At 37.7% G+C, this 17,222-nt stretch overlaps 1 protein-coding gene across 4 annotated transcripts; it reads left to right on the top strand.

Annotated features, from left to right (window-relative positions):
• On the top strand, nt 1–7,536 carry LOC149819471 (phosphatidylglycerophosphate phosphatase PTPMT1-like). Of its 4 annotated transcripts, XM_089985224.1 has the most exons (9): nt 1–240; nt 968–1,076; nt 1,350–1,425; nt 1,735–1,988; nt 3,108–3,230; nt 5,376–5,469; nt 6,279–6,361; nt 6,456–6,545; nt 6,767–7,536. In XM_089985224.1, the coding sequence occupies exons 4-9, from the start codon at nt 1,776–1,778 to the stop codon at nt 7,271–7,273; spliced, it is 1,110 nt and encodes a 369-aa protein (XP_089841350.1). In that variant the 5' UTR covers nt 1–240; nt 968–1,076; nt 1,350–1,425; nt 1,735–1,775; the 3' UTR covers nt 7,274–7,536. The 4 variants fall into 4 exon arrangements, with proteins under 4 accessions (XP_089841350.1, XP_089841348.1, XP_089841349.1 ...); XM_089985222.1 differs by having other exon boundaries at nt 968–1,425; XM_089985223.1 differs by lacking the exon at nt 1,350–1,425.
• Nucleotides 7,537–17,222: the final 9,686 nt, after the last annotated feature.

A 17,222-nucleotide genomic window follows, 5' to 3' on the forward strand; every position in this document is an offset into this window, starting at 1 on the left:
AGTCGGAGAGCGCGAGAGAGTCGTTTTCTTGGGGCTTCTAGGGTTTCTTGGAAAGGGGTCGACCGGCGCAAGGAAGGCATTACAGGGAGCCCCACCATCTCCAATATCGATCATCCCGAGAGAGAGAGAGAGAGAGAGAGAGAGAGAGAGAGAGAGAGAGACGGTGCCTTCGATCTTCTGGCATTGCCCTGCTGGTTCGGTCCGTGCAGACCCCGCCTCTTCTCGATCGGAATCCATCTGGTGCGTCCCCTATCCCTCTCTCCCTTCTTCCCCACCCTCAAAGCCCTAATTTTGGCCGTGTTTCCACTCAAATCGATGATCCGTCAGCCTTTTGGAAGTTCTCTCTCTCTCTCGTTCGTGAGTAGTTTCCTTTTCTGCAGTGGTTACTGCATCGGAGCGGTGATTTTTCTTCGAGAACTTTCAAGTTTTTCATCGATTATTGAATTTTGATTCGTTGAATCTCTTGATTGTGGCCAATTACCAGATTTTTTCTTGCCGATCATTGTATATTTTCCTTCTCAACTCTAATTGTTCAGAGTTCGCCTCTTCTCATTTTTTATAATCCTTTGTGTACATAAAAAAAATCTAATTTCCTATGGTTATTCTGACTTTTATTTAAAAGCTGTCTCCAACTTGAAACCGTTGACGTATAAGAATTGTCATGCTTTGGCTTTGGCTCCAATTCCTTTTCTGAATTGTATTTTTCTAATATAATGTAAATTCTCTTGAAATTCTCTATTTCTATGTGTTATTTATTAGTTATTTGGCGTATTTATTTTTGAAGGTCACAGAAGCCCTAATTTATTTAAGCATATGAAGGTTCTCTATTTTTTTTGTTTCTTTGTTAAATTGTTTATCTTTTGATCTGTTTTATGTGTGGTCTTCTTTGCCTGTCTGTAGTGCATATATCTTGAATTCGGGTTAGTTTTGACGATTTGTTTCACTTGTTTTTTTATTTCGATTCTAGGATTTTATGTTGAGGGATTGGAAACTCATTAGGAGAGGAGTTATGGGTATTACGGGAGGAAAGCTGACGAGACGCTATAATTGTTGTTGGAGTAGTGCGTGATGTGAAGGTATCATTGTTCTTTTCGTTTTTGTGAAACGTGGTTTATGTGTTGTGAAGATGATCTATCCTTCCCGAAAACCTGTAAATTAAGATTTCGTAGTTTCAGAATGTTCCTAAACATAGTTTCAAGTGGGAAACTGAAAAAAAGAGAACCAAATGGATGACAAACTATGTGGTTGTGACTTGGTATGAAACTGTATATTTGAGGATTTCATGTTGACTGGGTGTGGGTTCAATCTGCATTGAGCTGACTACTCGAGGAATTGCAATTCTTTGATAGTTCTGCACATCTCTGATGGTTGAAGGTTTAAGTTTTGAATTCTGAGGGTGCATCAATTTCTTGGATCCTAATTAAGGTATTTATTCAAGATACACTATGATTTGATCTAAAATGGTTTCTACTGTAGCTTAAAAAAATTGAATTTTTTGATTGATTGCTTTCTGAAAATAACTTTGTGGTCAAAGTAAAATAAAGGAATTGGTAATCAATGGCTTAGTCTGTTTTCTAAATGATATGTGGTTTAAGTGCATGTGGCGATAGGATGTTTTTAGTATTTCAAAGTATTTTCCAATATCCATTCTGGTATCATTTATTTGAATTCAGGTTTTATCTGCATTTTTTTACATGAGTTTAACTTGGAAGTTGTTCAAACATATGATGATAGGAGCTTCAAGTTGAGAAGGATTTCCCTTTTTAATTGAAGTCATGTACATCAATGTATTGGAAGAGGAGGGTGTGAGGGACCATGGTGATGACAAGCCGGTATTGGATGTTTCAAGCTATGTGGTTGGCCAATCAAATGCCAAGAGGGTCTTGATTGGGGCAGGTGCACGTGTTTTGTTCTATCCAACTCTTTTATACAACATTTTCCGGAACAAGACTGAGCCAGAGTTCCATTGGTGGGATGAGGTCGATGAGGTTTGTTTTTCATATAAGCAGCTGCTCTGGTTAATTGAAGCAATTTAAATGCATGATGTGAGACATTGTTCTGTGGCTCTAGAAATAGTAATTTCCTTGACTTGTTTCTTTGTTTTATATAGTACCTTTTCTTTTTTTGCCCTTGCTTCTCAGCATTATTAGAAAAATAAAATCATTCTTTCTCATCCATAATGGATAAAATAGAATTTCTTACCTGAGAGTATAGTTTTGTTTGTTAAGGGTTTTGTTGGTAGAAACTTTGTCTTCCATTCATTATCGTTAGAATTGCACACGGTCAATGTAGCATTTCTTGTGAACTGACCTATCACTTATATTCTGAGGCTGCAGAGGCCATATTAGAGAATTGTCTACAAGAATCGATATTGATAATTTTATTGGCACTTCTATCATTTCAAAGCCATAGGCATTTTACTGTGTGACTCCCATTTCCAAAGTTAAAGTTTCCAATGTCTGCCCCCTAGAAAAACTTGAACCTGTATTATTTGGTGACACCACTAAGTACACTTCTAAATCTAAGATCTACTATGAGAAAAAATTTTCTTGTTAGTGGTCTTTTTTCAAATTGTAGTCTCCAATCTTGGATGTGTTTTTCAAATAACTGAGATGTTTTTGTTTGTTCATAATTGATCACCATGATTTAATACTCTAAAATTATTAAAGAAATTGAGATATTCATTTTTTTCTTTTTCTGTTTCCCTATTTTCTGATGTTCTCCGTAGTCCTAATATTATCCTGATACAATCTCAGAACAAACAGTTGGAAAATTATAGAAAGGATCACTGTCTTTAGTGTAATGCTTCAATTATTACATGGTACGCCATATAAGAAATTTTATGCTTGAAAAGTTTAATTAGTGGAGTGGGCTTATTCACAAAAATCAGTTATCTTAAAGGAAAAAGTCATTTGTCTGTCTTTGTACCTAGTTGTTGATTAGATGGCATACCATGGAAGGGGCAAAACTTGATTGCATGAGTTTCTTTCATCATTATCTTTGGATTTTTATATTTTGCATGCTCTGGTAATTATATTATGTTAGGCTAGATTCATATTACATACTTCACCTGATTGCTCTTGCTATGCTAACACTTCAAATTTCAGTTTGTACTTTTAGGTGCTGTTCCATTTCCCAAGGATGTTCCTCGTCTAAAGCATCTGGGTGTTCAGGGAGTGATCACGCTCAACGAACCTTATGAAACCCTGGTTCCTACTTCCTTGTATAGAGTAAGTTCAATTTGTTCTGCATGCTATCATCTGTCCTCTTGTGTTTGGCATGAGTTGGAGATTAAGATGAGTTTCCCGTTCATTTACTATTTGCATCTGTGAGAATCCTGAGTCATCTGTGATGTTTTAGAATCTTCACCAATAGTAAGGTGTATGGGAGAAAGGTGCTTGTATTGACAACTTCTCATAACTTTTGATGGATCAAAATGCCTTTTCTCTTTAAATTTAGCATTATCTTACTGAAGTTGATGCCCACTGCCTTAGCATCACAAAGCAACATCTTTTATGGAAACTTCCATCTAAATTTTTTTCTCATGTTCAATATAGGAGTTTTTAACCTCACTCTCCTATTTTTAAAGCACTATTTTTAGTTGGCTTAAATCTTTTTTTTTTGCCCCCATATTAGAAATTTCGGTTATTTGCATTAATTTTCTTGCTTCATTCTATTAAGACCAAGTTTTCAGTTTTAAGTTAAGCTGCTGTTTTAGACTTCTGGTCACCATTTAATGTATGAAGTGTTGTGACTTGATGTTCTTTCCCAGAACATAAGGACATGTGTCACACCTAAGGTTATATCTCCCTCTGTTATATGTTCACTTTCTAAAAGTGGTATTTTTTCCAGGTTAATCCAGCCTAGTTTTTCCCATGTTGAGACATTGTAAGTCCGTTTGGCATGAATTTAGCATGCTTCAACATTTGTGCATTCACATGCATGCATTTTGCTAACATCAGCATTAGCTTGCTTGCATACTTAGTTGGATGCAGTGTTGTGAAAAGCGTTGAGGCGTAGCGAGGCGCTCCACCAAAATCTGAGGCGAGGCGTAAAGCGCCTAAAAAAAAATGAAAACTTAAAAAAATTATAAAAAATATCTAAAATTATAAATAAATAAAAATGCTTTATTGATGAAGCAACAACCAACAAAAAATAAAAAAGGTCAGGCGCCTTATGCCTGCATTTGAATTCTTCATGTCGACACTTTCTACTGTTACAAACCAAACATTACTAAGGTGATTGAAACTTGGAAGATCCCATGTCAGCAGGAGACCCTGCCAGATACATGGGCTTTTATCTGAGGAGAGGGTGAGAACCCAAGCCTGAAACAACAAAAGTGCGCAGCCGAGCTTCCCCATGGATGAGCAAACTGCAACACCTACCCATCAAGAATCGAACAAAGTGGTGAAGAAGAAAAGTTGTGCTATCCCAAATCGAAAACCACAGTAAGGATGATGACCACACCATCTGGTAGAAGGGCGCACCTTTCATTCCTAGTCCCTACAATCACATGTTTCATCATGTGTGCCTGAAGCCATGGATGAAGTGCCATAGCAAATGCCCCATTTTTGGCCTTTACTTCTCAGAAGAAAGCTAAGAATTGCAGAGATTGCAAGCACCCACATTGAGAATGCGAGCAATGATGGCTTCAGCATTGCTAAGGGCAATGTCTAAGGCCTTCAACTTCAATTAAGTGAGGCGTGTACGCCTCACCTTGAGCCGTGCCTCGCCCTGAGGCGTACGCCTCAAGGCGTATGAGGCGTGCGCCTCAGGGCTTTTACGCCTTATGCCTGCGCCTCAAGGCACAAAGCCCCTTGCCTTGAGGCGAGGCGCGCTTTTTGCGCCTTGAGGCGCACTTTTAATAACACTGGTTGGATGGTATTGGCAAGCACCAGTGAGGGTGTCTCGCTAAATGTATGCAAGTAGACATCATGTTAAGGCTGAGCTATTGAGGGTGTATAATGTAGGTTTAGAACTTTGGATGTTGTAGAGCACGAAAGAGTTGCATCAGTGAGAATGTGAGATGCTCGAAGTGCATTCACAATTTAATAACACATGTGAATGATAAAGACATTGCCTTCATGTTAAAAAGCACATGATGATGGGCCTCCTTTTTTTCTCCTCTTTGCTTCTTATCTTCTTCTCTGCTTCCCTAGACTAAATGTGCTACATACACCTTGCTGAATGTTACATGGCAGGCACATGTGAATCATCAAATATATATGAGTAGTCATCTTGTCAGCTGCACTTTTGTTCAATCAGGCATGCAAATGTGGGCGTTGATCATGCTATGCCATCTTTGATGCATTTTTCATTGCTTGGGAGTTAATATGTGCTTTTCCTAATTAGTTTGCATGTACTTTAAATTCCAGATTCATGGCATTGACCACCTAATGATTCCCACAAGAGATTATCTATTTGCTCCATCTTTTGCAGACATATGCCAAGCTGTGGACTTCATTCACAGTATGTGATTCTTCCATCTTCACGGCTTCTAAGATTAAACTTTTCATTGGACGTGTGTCCATCACTGGTTGGTCATGCATGTCCATACGACATGGAAACTCTAGCGTAGGTTATCAACAGCAGGTTACTTACGTTGTGTGAAAAAAAATGTATTTTTTGTTTCATTTGCATCATTGTTTGTGATCTACATCACATGGATGCCCTATTTTTACTCTTGTACGGTTTTACCTTGTCCCTTGTATGCTATTCATAAATGGAAGCCTAGGACAAAAAATGTCCATATGCTCATCTGAGATAGCTGGTGGTATTGTCTTTCATGTTTTGTCATTTCCAGGTATAGATGTTAACCCTGCAAAGAATCACAACTGTGTTTTTCACTTTCTTGGGAAATTAGGATTTTGAACATGCTTGTTTGGTGAGAAAAAAAAGGCATTCCAAGAACATTTGGCTTCATGGTTTATGTTACCACCCAAGAAATTGATTTTTCCGGAAAGATCTTATTGTTTTCTTTTTGGCCAACTTCATGATCATTCTGAATCTTTGCAAAGTCGGTACTTCTATGTACCATGGACTTATCATTCTTGCCAACTTCATGAAACGAGCTAGCTATTAGGGCTACTCAAAGGTACTACGAGAACAGGACTATGACTGAAGGAAATCAGTTTGCATTCTCTATTCTAATTGCCCCAAGAAATTAGCATTGTTGAAGCTTTTCTAGTAATATGGAATGAGAATGAGATTTTTCATGTCTCAGGACAACTTTTCTCTCTGATTTTAACTTAATTACTTCTACTGTTTTTGCCATGAAGAAAATGCATCCTGTGGGAAAACAACATATGTCCACTGTAAAGCTGGTCGTGGACGGAGCACCACCATTGTTCTCTGTTACCTGGTACGTGAAGTTTTTTTTTTTCAGTTTTCAGAAAGAAATCAAATGAAGATTAAGAAATTTTCTGGCAACTTTCTGACAAACTATGGTTTTACAGGTGCAACACAAGCACATGACTCCTAGAGAAGCATATGAACATGTGCGCTCAAACAGGCCTCGGGTGCTTTTAGCTGCTTGCCAGTGGCAGGTATTCATTTTACCGTCTTCAGAGGAGTTTGAAACCGTTTCATATGTGCTCCAACCAAGTTCCTGACAAAATTGTTTTCCTTGTCTGAAAAAGTTTAGAACTTCTAACCCTAGCCTTAATTACAAAATGTTAGCATCATGACTATCAATAGTGCATTTCTGTTGCTGGCTGCTGATTCCGTCCCCTCTTTTTTCATTTTCCTATCCTTGTGTTGATTGCAGGCTGTTCAAGAATATTACAATTTGATGGTGATGGATAAGAGAAATCCCAACTACCAGATGATACTTCCTTGTGCAAACCCACTTCAGGTTGTGCCAAATTTCCTGGCCAGAAGAGCCGTCGTGGTGGATGATGGGTCGATTGTCGTGGTCACAGAATCTGACCTCGATGGCTATGACGATGCCAGTTGTGGTGTCATAGGCGTAGTTGGGAATGACCTGTACACCGATGCGAGCTTTGTATGTAGGATTCAGTTTGCTGGCCAGGCGGCGCTGGCGAGGCTGTCCTGCATGTGGCTTCGTTATCATACAGGAGCAAAGGTAGGCTCATGGAAGGCAGGATTGCGATGGGCAAGTTCGATCAAGGGCATGGAGCATACAGGAGCAAAGGTAGGCTCATGGAAGGCAGGATTGCGACGGGCAAGTTCGATCAAGGGCATGGAGGACAGTTGCTCTGGTGGGGGTGCTGAGCAGCTTGGTGGGATCAGCATGGATATTCCCGTCTATTGAGGGGTCTCTTGTTTTGAATGATGATTTCCTAAGCCCTGTTATTGAAGATTGACTGGTTAACAGGGGACCAAAAATGAAACCGGTCGTTTGGTCATTCTGTTGAAGCTGTGTAGGATTTGGCAGTTCAACTTCCTGTCGTCTCTAGTAAATTTTTGTATGTGAAGCATAAAGGGTGTATTGTACTCGTGTACGGTAGTTTTGGCGTTTGGTTTGTGTCGTGTTGTAAAAACAATAATTAAAAGGAAACCCTGATTCAGGAATCATAACCAGTCTTTTTCCTCATATTCTGTCTCTCTCTTGAAATGGTTTTGATTTTTTAATCTTCTTGTCATTCTCTCCATTGTTGGTTCGAACTATTCTTAGTTCCTTTTTATTTACAGCTTTCAAAAGTTTTCATGGAAAATTGATTGCTATTCTCTCTTTTCTTCTTTATTCCCCTTCTTGGTTTCTCTTTCCCTATCTCATTCATCTTGGTCTTCTTTTTTTCTGATAGAGATTTTTTCTTTGATTTTCATTGATTAGGGTTTTGAATCAAATATTTTTAATTATGACATTTGTTACCTAGTTTTATTAGGATTTTTTTTATTTGATTGAGATTTTTTCTTTAATTTTCTTTGATTACGGTTTTGAATGGAATATATTTATTTAAGGTTTTTGATATCTAATTTGATTAGGTTTTTTTCCTTCATTTTTTTTATTAGGGTTTTGAATCAAATTTCTTTAATTAGGGTTTTTTATACTTAATTTTATTAAGGTTGGTTTTCTTCTATCTTCGTTTATTAGAGTTTGAATTAGGGTTTTTTATATTTAATTTTATAGTTTATTTATAAAAAAAATTCATGGTTTATTTTTTTTATAGTTTAAGGTTTTCTGATTTATTTATGATTTGTTTTCTTGCATTTTAGGATTTTATGATTTAATCATGTTTTTTTATTTGTATATAAAGAAACATGCATTCTTATTTTTTTCTCAAATTACCTAAAATTTAAATATTTTTTCTTACATGGTCTAGTTTGAGATCCATATTTGAGGCTAAAATTTATAATTTTTTGATAAACCTTTATAATTAAATCTAATATGACAGTGATTAAAGCATTTACATATTCAGAGCTAAAATTCATAATAAACATGTTTAAACAATCATATGGTTGGGCGGATGGAATGGTACAAAACAAATTTATTCAACCCATTATCCATGTGTTCAAGTTTGCCGCATGCATTTAATGCATTATCAAATAATCATTTTTTCTTGGATTGTGTGTAAATAGATAATCATAGATTTAGTTTAATTTCTGATTTTGACTCATGTTTTTTGCTGTTTCTTTTAGTTAATTAGTTTAATTTTAAGAATTAGTTTGATTAGAAATAACTTAGAATAAAACTGAATACCATTTTTTTAGTCTCTATGTTTTTTTTTTAATCTTTTTCTGTTCATAGCGCTGACATTTTTTTTAGTTATTAATAAATTAATTTGTTATTTATTTTTTAATTAGTTTGCATTAACATGTTAAATTAATTTAGTTGAATGATTCTTGTGAGTTGTCTTGATTATAGAATAGTTAGATTATTTGTTCGACAAAGCAGAATAAATAGTTAATTATTTCTTTTACTTATTTATTTCAACAAACTAGAGTAGAATCAATTCTTGTGTTCAACAAATAGTTTAGTTTATTTAAAATTTCAAAATTTATATTTTCAGCATTTAGATCTTAATTTCGTTGTTATTTATTGATTATCATTTTTCTGGATAGAATTAGCTTAACCGATTTAGGTAGTCTTAAATTCCTGCAATTAGTTAGTTTTAATTCCATGATAAATCTGTATTTTTTTTAGTAATTCAATTAGTTTAAGTTCAATTTACTTCATTAGAATAGTTAAAAATTAATTAGTTAATTTGATTTAGTTTAATTACATTAGCCGATTTTATATTCTTGCACTTAAATTATCGATTTTTGTAGATAGGTTTATTTATTATTTGATTAATTAGTCAATTAATTTTTTTAAAAAATTCAGTTAGGATAGTATTTCACGTTAAATTAGTTTATTTCATTATGGTTCACGTTTTCTTTTGATAATTAGTTAATTAGCTTAGTTTCTTTCTTGGTATTTGTTTTTAGTTAATTCTATAATTTATTTCTTGTTAAGTAATTAATTAGTTATGTTAATTTGTCCTCTAGCTAGTTTGATTCATAGTTATTTCAAGTTAGTTTCATGTTAGTTATAGAATTAGTTATGCTATTTTGTCTTTTAGTATAGTGTATTTCATACTTGTTTAGTATTTTTTATGATTTTTCTTAAAACTAACACTTGAATTTCTCGTAGTTTTCTTTCGTATTTCTGTGTTTCATCTATTTTTTTTACAGAACATTCAGAAGTACAGTGAGCCCCAAAACAAGCCCCCGAAGAGCCCTTTGAGGTCCTAAAAAGGTTCCTTCGAAAGGCCCTTCAGGCCCCTCAGAGACCCTCAGAGAGCCCTTATAAAGATCATAACCATTTAAGGAAAGGACAAGAAGCTTAAACATAGAAGAACGTTTTTCCTCTTTATTTTAGATTAGGATTTTTATTAATTTAGGTCTGTAATAAAATCATTTATTATTTTTTTATAAGCCCTTCGCAAAGGGCAACACTCTCTTTTATTTATTTTTATTAATTTTCTTTTCAAGGCAACAAGGCAGTATTGTGTGAGGTACAAAAGTGCTTTTCTCGTTTCCTAAGTTTGACCCGGACTTCATCACTAATGTGAACCGATTTTTATTATTTGATGCACGGTTTGTACAAACATTTTTATTGAAAATATATTTTTAAAATGCTTTATTGAAAAAGTTGCATCAATTTTTTTGCGCTGAAGATCTAGTGTCATTACTTCTATGAGTAGTAGTTTGAGGTCCTGTCCGATCACAAGAGTCTCAAATACATATTCACTCAGCGTGATTTAAATTTGAGGTAGTGTAGGTGGTTGAAGTTCCTGAAGGACTACAACTTCTCCATCGCCTACCACCCTGGTAAGGCGAATGTGGTGGCAGATGCACTTAGCAGGAAGGCATCGGTCAAGAAAGCTAGTCTGATAGGGCGCAATTGAGATATGATTGAGGAGTTTGTCAGCTGACAACCTTTTGCAGATGACTCAGAACGTATCTTTTGTGTTGGGATATAGGCACAACCAAAGATTATAGATTGTATCGAGGAGCTTCAGTCAACCGATCCAGATTTCGAGAAGTTATGCATGAGTGCTCAGAAGCCAGATGCACAATTTCGTCGAGAGGATGACAAAACTATCATGTTCAGAGACAGATGGTGGGTCCTGAAGGCATTGCGGGAGGAGCTGATGAGCGATGCTCACAGGTTTAGATATTTCATTCACCCTAGTTTCACCAAGATGTTTAAAGATCTTCAGAAGACTTATTGGTGAAATGGGATGAAGTGGGACATTGCTGAGTTCGTGTCTCATTGTCTCACCTATCAGCAGGTGAAGATCGAGCACTGGAGACCTGGTGGACTTTTGCAACCACTAGATATCCCAGAGTGAAAGTGAGATGATATTTCGATGGATCTTCTCGTAGGGTTGCTGAAGACCCGACGACAGCACGATGTCATCTGGGTGATGGTGGACAGACTGACGAAGAGTGCTCACTTTCTGCCTATCAGGAACAGTCAGAGTTTGGAGAGTTTAGTAGACCTATACGTGAATGAGATCGTTAGACTTCATGGGGTGCCACGATCGATAGTGTCAGATCGAGACCCTCATTTCATGTCTCGATTTTGGTGCCAAATTTAGAAGGCCCTTAGCACTATATTGAAGTTCAGCACGATGTTTCATCCACAGACGGACGAACAGACGAAGCGTACGATACAAACACTTGAGGACATGTTGAAAGTGTGCGCAGGAAAGTGATATGGCAACTGATAAGTCCTCTCATGTGAAAAAGTCAATGACATGTGTCAATACTAGAAGAAAAGAGAGCCTGACACATGTATGCATTAGAACCAAGGAGGGGCCACCTGACGTGGCCCACATAGGGGGGCGTGAACCAAGAGACCAGCATGGGATGTCCCCCACTTTCATAGGCTTTTTGGATCCTTCTTAAAATTAATTAGTTATTAATTCACTAGAGTCTTAACTATTTATCTTTCTTAATTTTTTGAGAGTTTTAATTAATGAATGAGTCCTTATAAAGATTGGCCTCTAGGAGCCTTTATCTTATTAAGTTTTTTATTATTTCTAAAATTCTTTATAAAGTTACAATTAATTTATGATTGGACTTCACGCCTCCACTCTATAAATAGATGGCTGGAGCTCTCCTTTTATGCAATAAAATAATATTAAAGTTTTCTCAGAACTTATCTTTCTTTCTCTCTCTCTAGACATACCTCTCTCTCTTCCCTTCTCTCTCCTCTCCCTCACATTTTTCCTCCCCTCTTAGTGATTCATGTAAGGCCAGGTCTTCCTAAGCTAGTCCTTTATACCTTCCAAGGGCTCAAGCCCTTCTTGTACTTTTGTATTGCAACAAAGCACCTCCTCACCTGCGGAAACTAATGTTAGAGCCTTATCAGTCATGGCTCTTTTGATCAGTCATCATCTTACCTTTGACTTAGGTATTTATACCACCCTTGGACCCCTATAATACCTTAAGACCAGTCTCTAACCCTCCCTTAAGTCGCTTAAGCTGTCTAGACCAAGACCGCTTTTGAAAGAGTAATGTAGTCCTATTTTGCAGGCTATTTTGCATTTTCTAATCTCCTGCACATATTTTTGACTACACTTTAACATGTAGACCCCTTTAGGACATCCCTAGACCTAATACATAACCGTTAAAACTGATCACAACCTTATCTAAGACCCTACCTATGTTTCAAACCTGAAACACCAAAACTACAACTTTTTTATTCTACAGAATGTGTAATTTCACCTGCTTGACCTCATCAACCTCTCCAACAACCCCGTCTGACTTCTTTGACTCCTAACACCTATATCAGACCCCAACACATTTTCTTAAGTCCCTATATAAGCCCTAAATCATATCCTTGCAAATTTAGACTAAAAACCCTACTTAAACAACTTATTAGGCTCAGTTTTGACCTACCCAATTTAGTCATTTGACCATATTTTTTGTACCTCTCAAACCACTGAAATATACCACGACATAGATCTTGGGGTTGTAGGTAGCAGCCACAATACACACAATCAAATTTATGAACTTCTTAAAATTAAAACCTCTCAAAACTTATGGGATTTGCATGAAAATAACTTGTTCATGCAACTTCATTTCATTCATTCAAACTAAAGGTAGTCATATATATACCAATGTTATTGTTGACGCCTTGAGTCAGAAGGCAGAACTTGTAGTGTTACTCGCTTGGAATGACAACGATAGTCAACCAATGAGCAATCTTCTCGAGTAGGATCGAGAAGCATTAAAGGCTTATCCAACGGCCCAACAGTTGATCGTGTTAGTAAAAAAAGCAAGGACACAGATTTTGGTTAGAGGACAATTTGCCCTGCTCCACAAGCGATCACCTATATATTCCGTGAGAGTATACTCTATGAAGGCACTTGATGCACGAGTGCCATGATACCACCTGGGCGGGTCACCCAAGACAAAAGAGAACTTGGCATTGTTAGAACATGTATTCTATTGGCCGCAAATGCACGACGATGTTGACACTTATGTGGGGACTTGCTTGATCTGTCAGCAAGATAAGCCCATAAACTAAAGACCTCGTAGACTATCGAAGCCCTTACCAGTGCCAAGCCGTTTGCGGTAGTGCATAACCATGGACTTCATCGTGAGCTTACAAAAAGCTCAGGGCTACAGTTCTATCTATGTGGTTATGGACAAGTTTTCGAAGTATGCTATATTTGTGCCTGCCCCTGCCACCTGCTCAATTGTCTATACCGTAAAGTTTTTTTGTGTAATGTGATCAAATATTGAAAAATCCCTGAGAGCATCAAGTGATCGTGATGTCCGCTTCACTCCCAAATTTTGGCGAGAAGTATTTCGCTTGATTGGGACAAACTTGTATTTCATTACAAGTTTTCACCCCCAAACCGACGGGCAAATAGAGAGAATCAATGGCATGCTGGAGGAATATTTATGTCACTTTGCCAGTGCTAATCAAAGAAATTGGGTTTATTTACTTGATGCTGCTCAATTCTGCTACAACCTCCAAAAGAGTGAGTCATCCGACCATAGTTCAATCGAAGTTGCAACCGAACAACAATCGCAATCTCAGCACTCACTTGTCGCACGAGGATGTGAAAAAATGCCTTATGCATACTAGTTCGTCAAGAACTGGCAGGATCAGACAGACATAGCAAAGACGTATTTGAACAAGATGACCAAGTGTATAAAGAAATGGGTAGACGAGAAACTTCGACTAGCAAAATTTTATGTTAGAGACAAAGTGTTGGCAAAGCTCTTTCCCGATCGCACAGTTATCTTTCGAGGCCACCACTGAGGCCTCATTCACAAGTATGATGGCCCATTTACCATCACCAAGTGTGTTGAAAACTTGGCATACCGGCTAGACTTGCCATCTATCTTTCAAGTGCATCCGGTCTTCCATATATGCAACTTGAAATCGTTCCACAAAGATGAAGGAGACTCTCAACGGAGCATGCCTCAAAGTGCTCTCATTCTATAGCTTACACCATCAACAATTAGTATCTCAGTCAGAGAACTAGAAGTCATCCTCAACCACTCAAACAACTATCTTGGCAAAGTAAAAAAGTACCTAGTGCAGTGGAAAGGTCTATCAAAATATAAAGTCACCTGGGAGAAAGCTACCCACATGTTTCAGTATCGTCAACTTGTGGAGGACTACCATAACAATTGGCATCAAGGATGACACTAACTTAGGTGGGAGGGCGTGTTCCAGATTATCATGTTCTCACCTATTGTTTCTGATGTATATACCTGTTTGGCACTCTCCAGTGTCAAATGTGACCTTTTTGGCTTAAGAACCCCAATGAATATATGTATGAGCAGGTTCATTTTTGAATGATTAGAATAAACATATATATATATATATATTCATTTCATTCATTAAAAAATAAATATGTTACAAACATTCACAGTAAAGTGCACAACTCAACACTAGAGGGCTCGATCTTTGGTTTCTTAATGTCACTCAGATTACTGCTTTTGTCCGTGGACCCTCTTTTTTCTTGAGTAAATGATTAGGGCAAAACTGCCTCCTATGCAATCTAACTCTTGAGTCTGCAAATCCTGTAATTTGACTCGAAGCATGCAATTATTTTTCCAAGGGTTCATTTTCAATGAGACATAGCTCCACATCGAAGGTTTGATCTTTGGTTTCTTAATGTCAATTTGATTATTGTTTTTGTTCGCAGACTCTCTTCTCTTGAGCAAATGATTAAGGTGAAATTTCTTTTTCTGCACATTCTCCACAACTGAGACCTTGTTCTTTTGTTGAGAACCATCAACACCATTCACTTCACCACCTCAACATCTCTACCTCCTATCTTCTTCACCTCAGCCATGCCATCCTCCCTGTCATAAGCTTAGAAGTGAAGGCCCCCATGATATAGCTTTGGGTAATCATAGACACAAAAAGCAAGCCTTTTAAGCGCACAAGCAACTCACAACATATGTGCAACAACAAAAGCAAGAGTATGCACATGCACAAACACAAATAAAGTAAGGAAATGAGGATGCATAAAACTTTTTTTATAACAACTTGTAAGTAGAGTACATAAAGAGAGGGAAAGAGGGACCCGATACATGGGGTTCTTAAGCCAAAAAGGTCACATTTGACACTGGAGAGTGCCAAACAGGTATATACATCAGAAACAATAGGTGAGAACATGATAATCTGGAACACGCCCTCCCACCTAAGTTAGTGTCATCCTTGATGCCAATTGTTATGGTAGTCCTCCACAAGTTGACGATACTGAAACATGTGGGTAGCTTTCTCCCAGGTGACTTTATATTTTGATAGACCTTTCCACTGCACTAGGTACTTTTTTACTTTGCCGAGATAGTTGTTTGAGTGGTTGAGGATGACTTCTAGTTCTCTGACTGAGATACTAATTGTTGATGGTGTAAGCTATAGAATGAGAGCACTTTGAGGCATGCTCCGTTGAGAGTCTCCTTCATCTTTGTGGAACGATTTCAAGTTGCATATATGGAAGACCGGATGCACTTGAAAGATAGATGGCAAGTCTAGCCGGTATGCCAAGTTTTCAACACACTTGGTGATGGTAAATGGGCCATCATACTTGTGAATGAGGCCTCAGTGGTGGCCTCGAAAGATAACTGTGCGATCGGGAAAGAGCTTTGCCAACACTTTGTCTCTAACATAAAATTTTGCTAGTCGAAGTTTCTCGTCTACCCATTTCTTTATACACTTGGTCATCTTGTTCAAATACGTCTTTGCTATGTCTGTCTGATCCTGCCAGTTCTTGACGAACTAGTATGCATAAGGCATTTTTTCACATCCTCGTGCGACAAGTGAGTGCTGAGATTGCGATTGTTGTTCGGTTGCAACTTCGATTGAACTATGGTCGGATGACTCACTCTTTTGGAGGTTGTAGCAGAATTGAGCAGCATCAAGTAAATAAACCCAATTTCTTTGATTAGCACTGGCAAAGTGACATAAATATTCCTCCAGCATGCCATTGATTCTCTCTATTTGCCCGTCGGTTTGGGGGTGAAAACTTGTAATGAAATACAAGTTTGTCCCAATCAAGCGAAATACTTCTCGCCAAAATTTGGGAGTGAAGCGGACATCACGATCACTTGATGCTCTCAGGGATTTTTCAATATTTGATCACATTACACAAAAAAACTTTATGATATCAACAATTGAGCATGTGGAAGGGGCAGGCACAAAGATATCATACTTCAAAAACTTGTCCACAACCACGTAGATAGAACTGTAGCCCTGAACTTTTGGTAAGCTCACGATGAAGTCCATGGTTATGCACTACCGCAAACGGCTTGGCACTGGTAAGGGCTCCAATAGTCCACCAAGTCTTTGGTTTATGGGTTTATCTTGCTGACAGATCAAGCAAGTCCCCACATAAGTGTCAACATCGTCGCACATCTGCGGCCAATAGAATACATGTTCTAACAATGCCAAGTTCTCTCTTGTCTTGGGTGACCCGCCCAGGTGGTATCATGGCACTCGTGCATCAAGTGTCTTCACAGAGTATCCTCTCACGGAATATATAGGTGATCGCCTGTGGAGTCGAGCAAATTGTCGTCTAACCAAAATCTTTGTGTCCTTGCTTTTTTTACTAACACGATCAATTGTTGGGCCGTTGGATAAGTCTTTAAAGCTTCTCGATCCTACTCGAGAAGATTGCTCATTGGTTGACTATCGTTGTCATTCCAAGCAAGCAACACTACAAGTTTTGCCTTCTGACTCAAGGCGTCAACAATAACATTGGTCATGCCAGACTTGTACTCAATGACCATATCAAATTCTGCCAGAAAATCTTGTCAACAGGTTTGTCTTGGATTCAACTTCTTCTGAGTCTGAAAGCAGCTCATCACAATATTGTCAGTGCGCACAACGAATTACAACCCCAAAAGATAGTGTCTTCATATGTAAAGATAATGCACGACCGCCAACATCTCGCAATCATGCACAATGTATTGACACTCGACGTTATTTAGCTTGCAGTTATCAAATGAAATGAGATGTCCTTCCTGGAGCAACACCCCTCCAATTGCAAAGTCAGGTGCACCAATTTGCACTTCAAATGACTGTTGACAATTTGGCAACCTTAACACTGGTTCTTCAGTAAGGGCACACTTTAACTCCTCAAAATCTTTTTGACATGCATCATACCATAGTCATAGCCTGTCTTTCTTTAGCAGATCAGTGAGCAATGCACCGATCTGTGAATATCCCTTGATGAATCGCCGATAGTAAATGACAAGTCCCAAGAAAGAACATAATTCAAGAACCTTAGTAGGCGACT

This window comes from Nuphar pumila, chromosome 13, assembly GCF_984573655.1.
Source record: "Nuphar pumila chromosome 13, dmNupPumi1.hap1.1, whole genome shotgun sequence".
Taxonomy (NCBI): domain Eukaryota; kingdom Viridiplantae; phylum Streptophyta; class Magnoliopsida; order Nymphaeales; family Nymphaeaceae; genus Nuphar; species Nuphar pumila.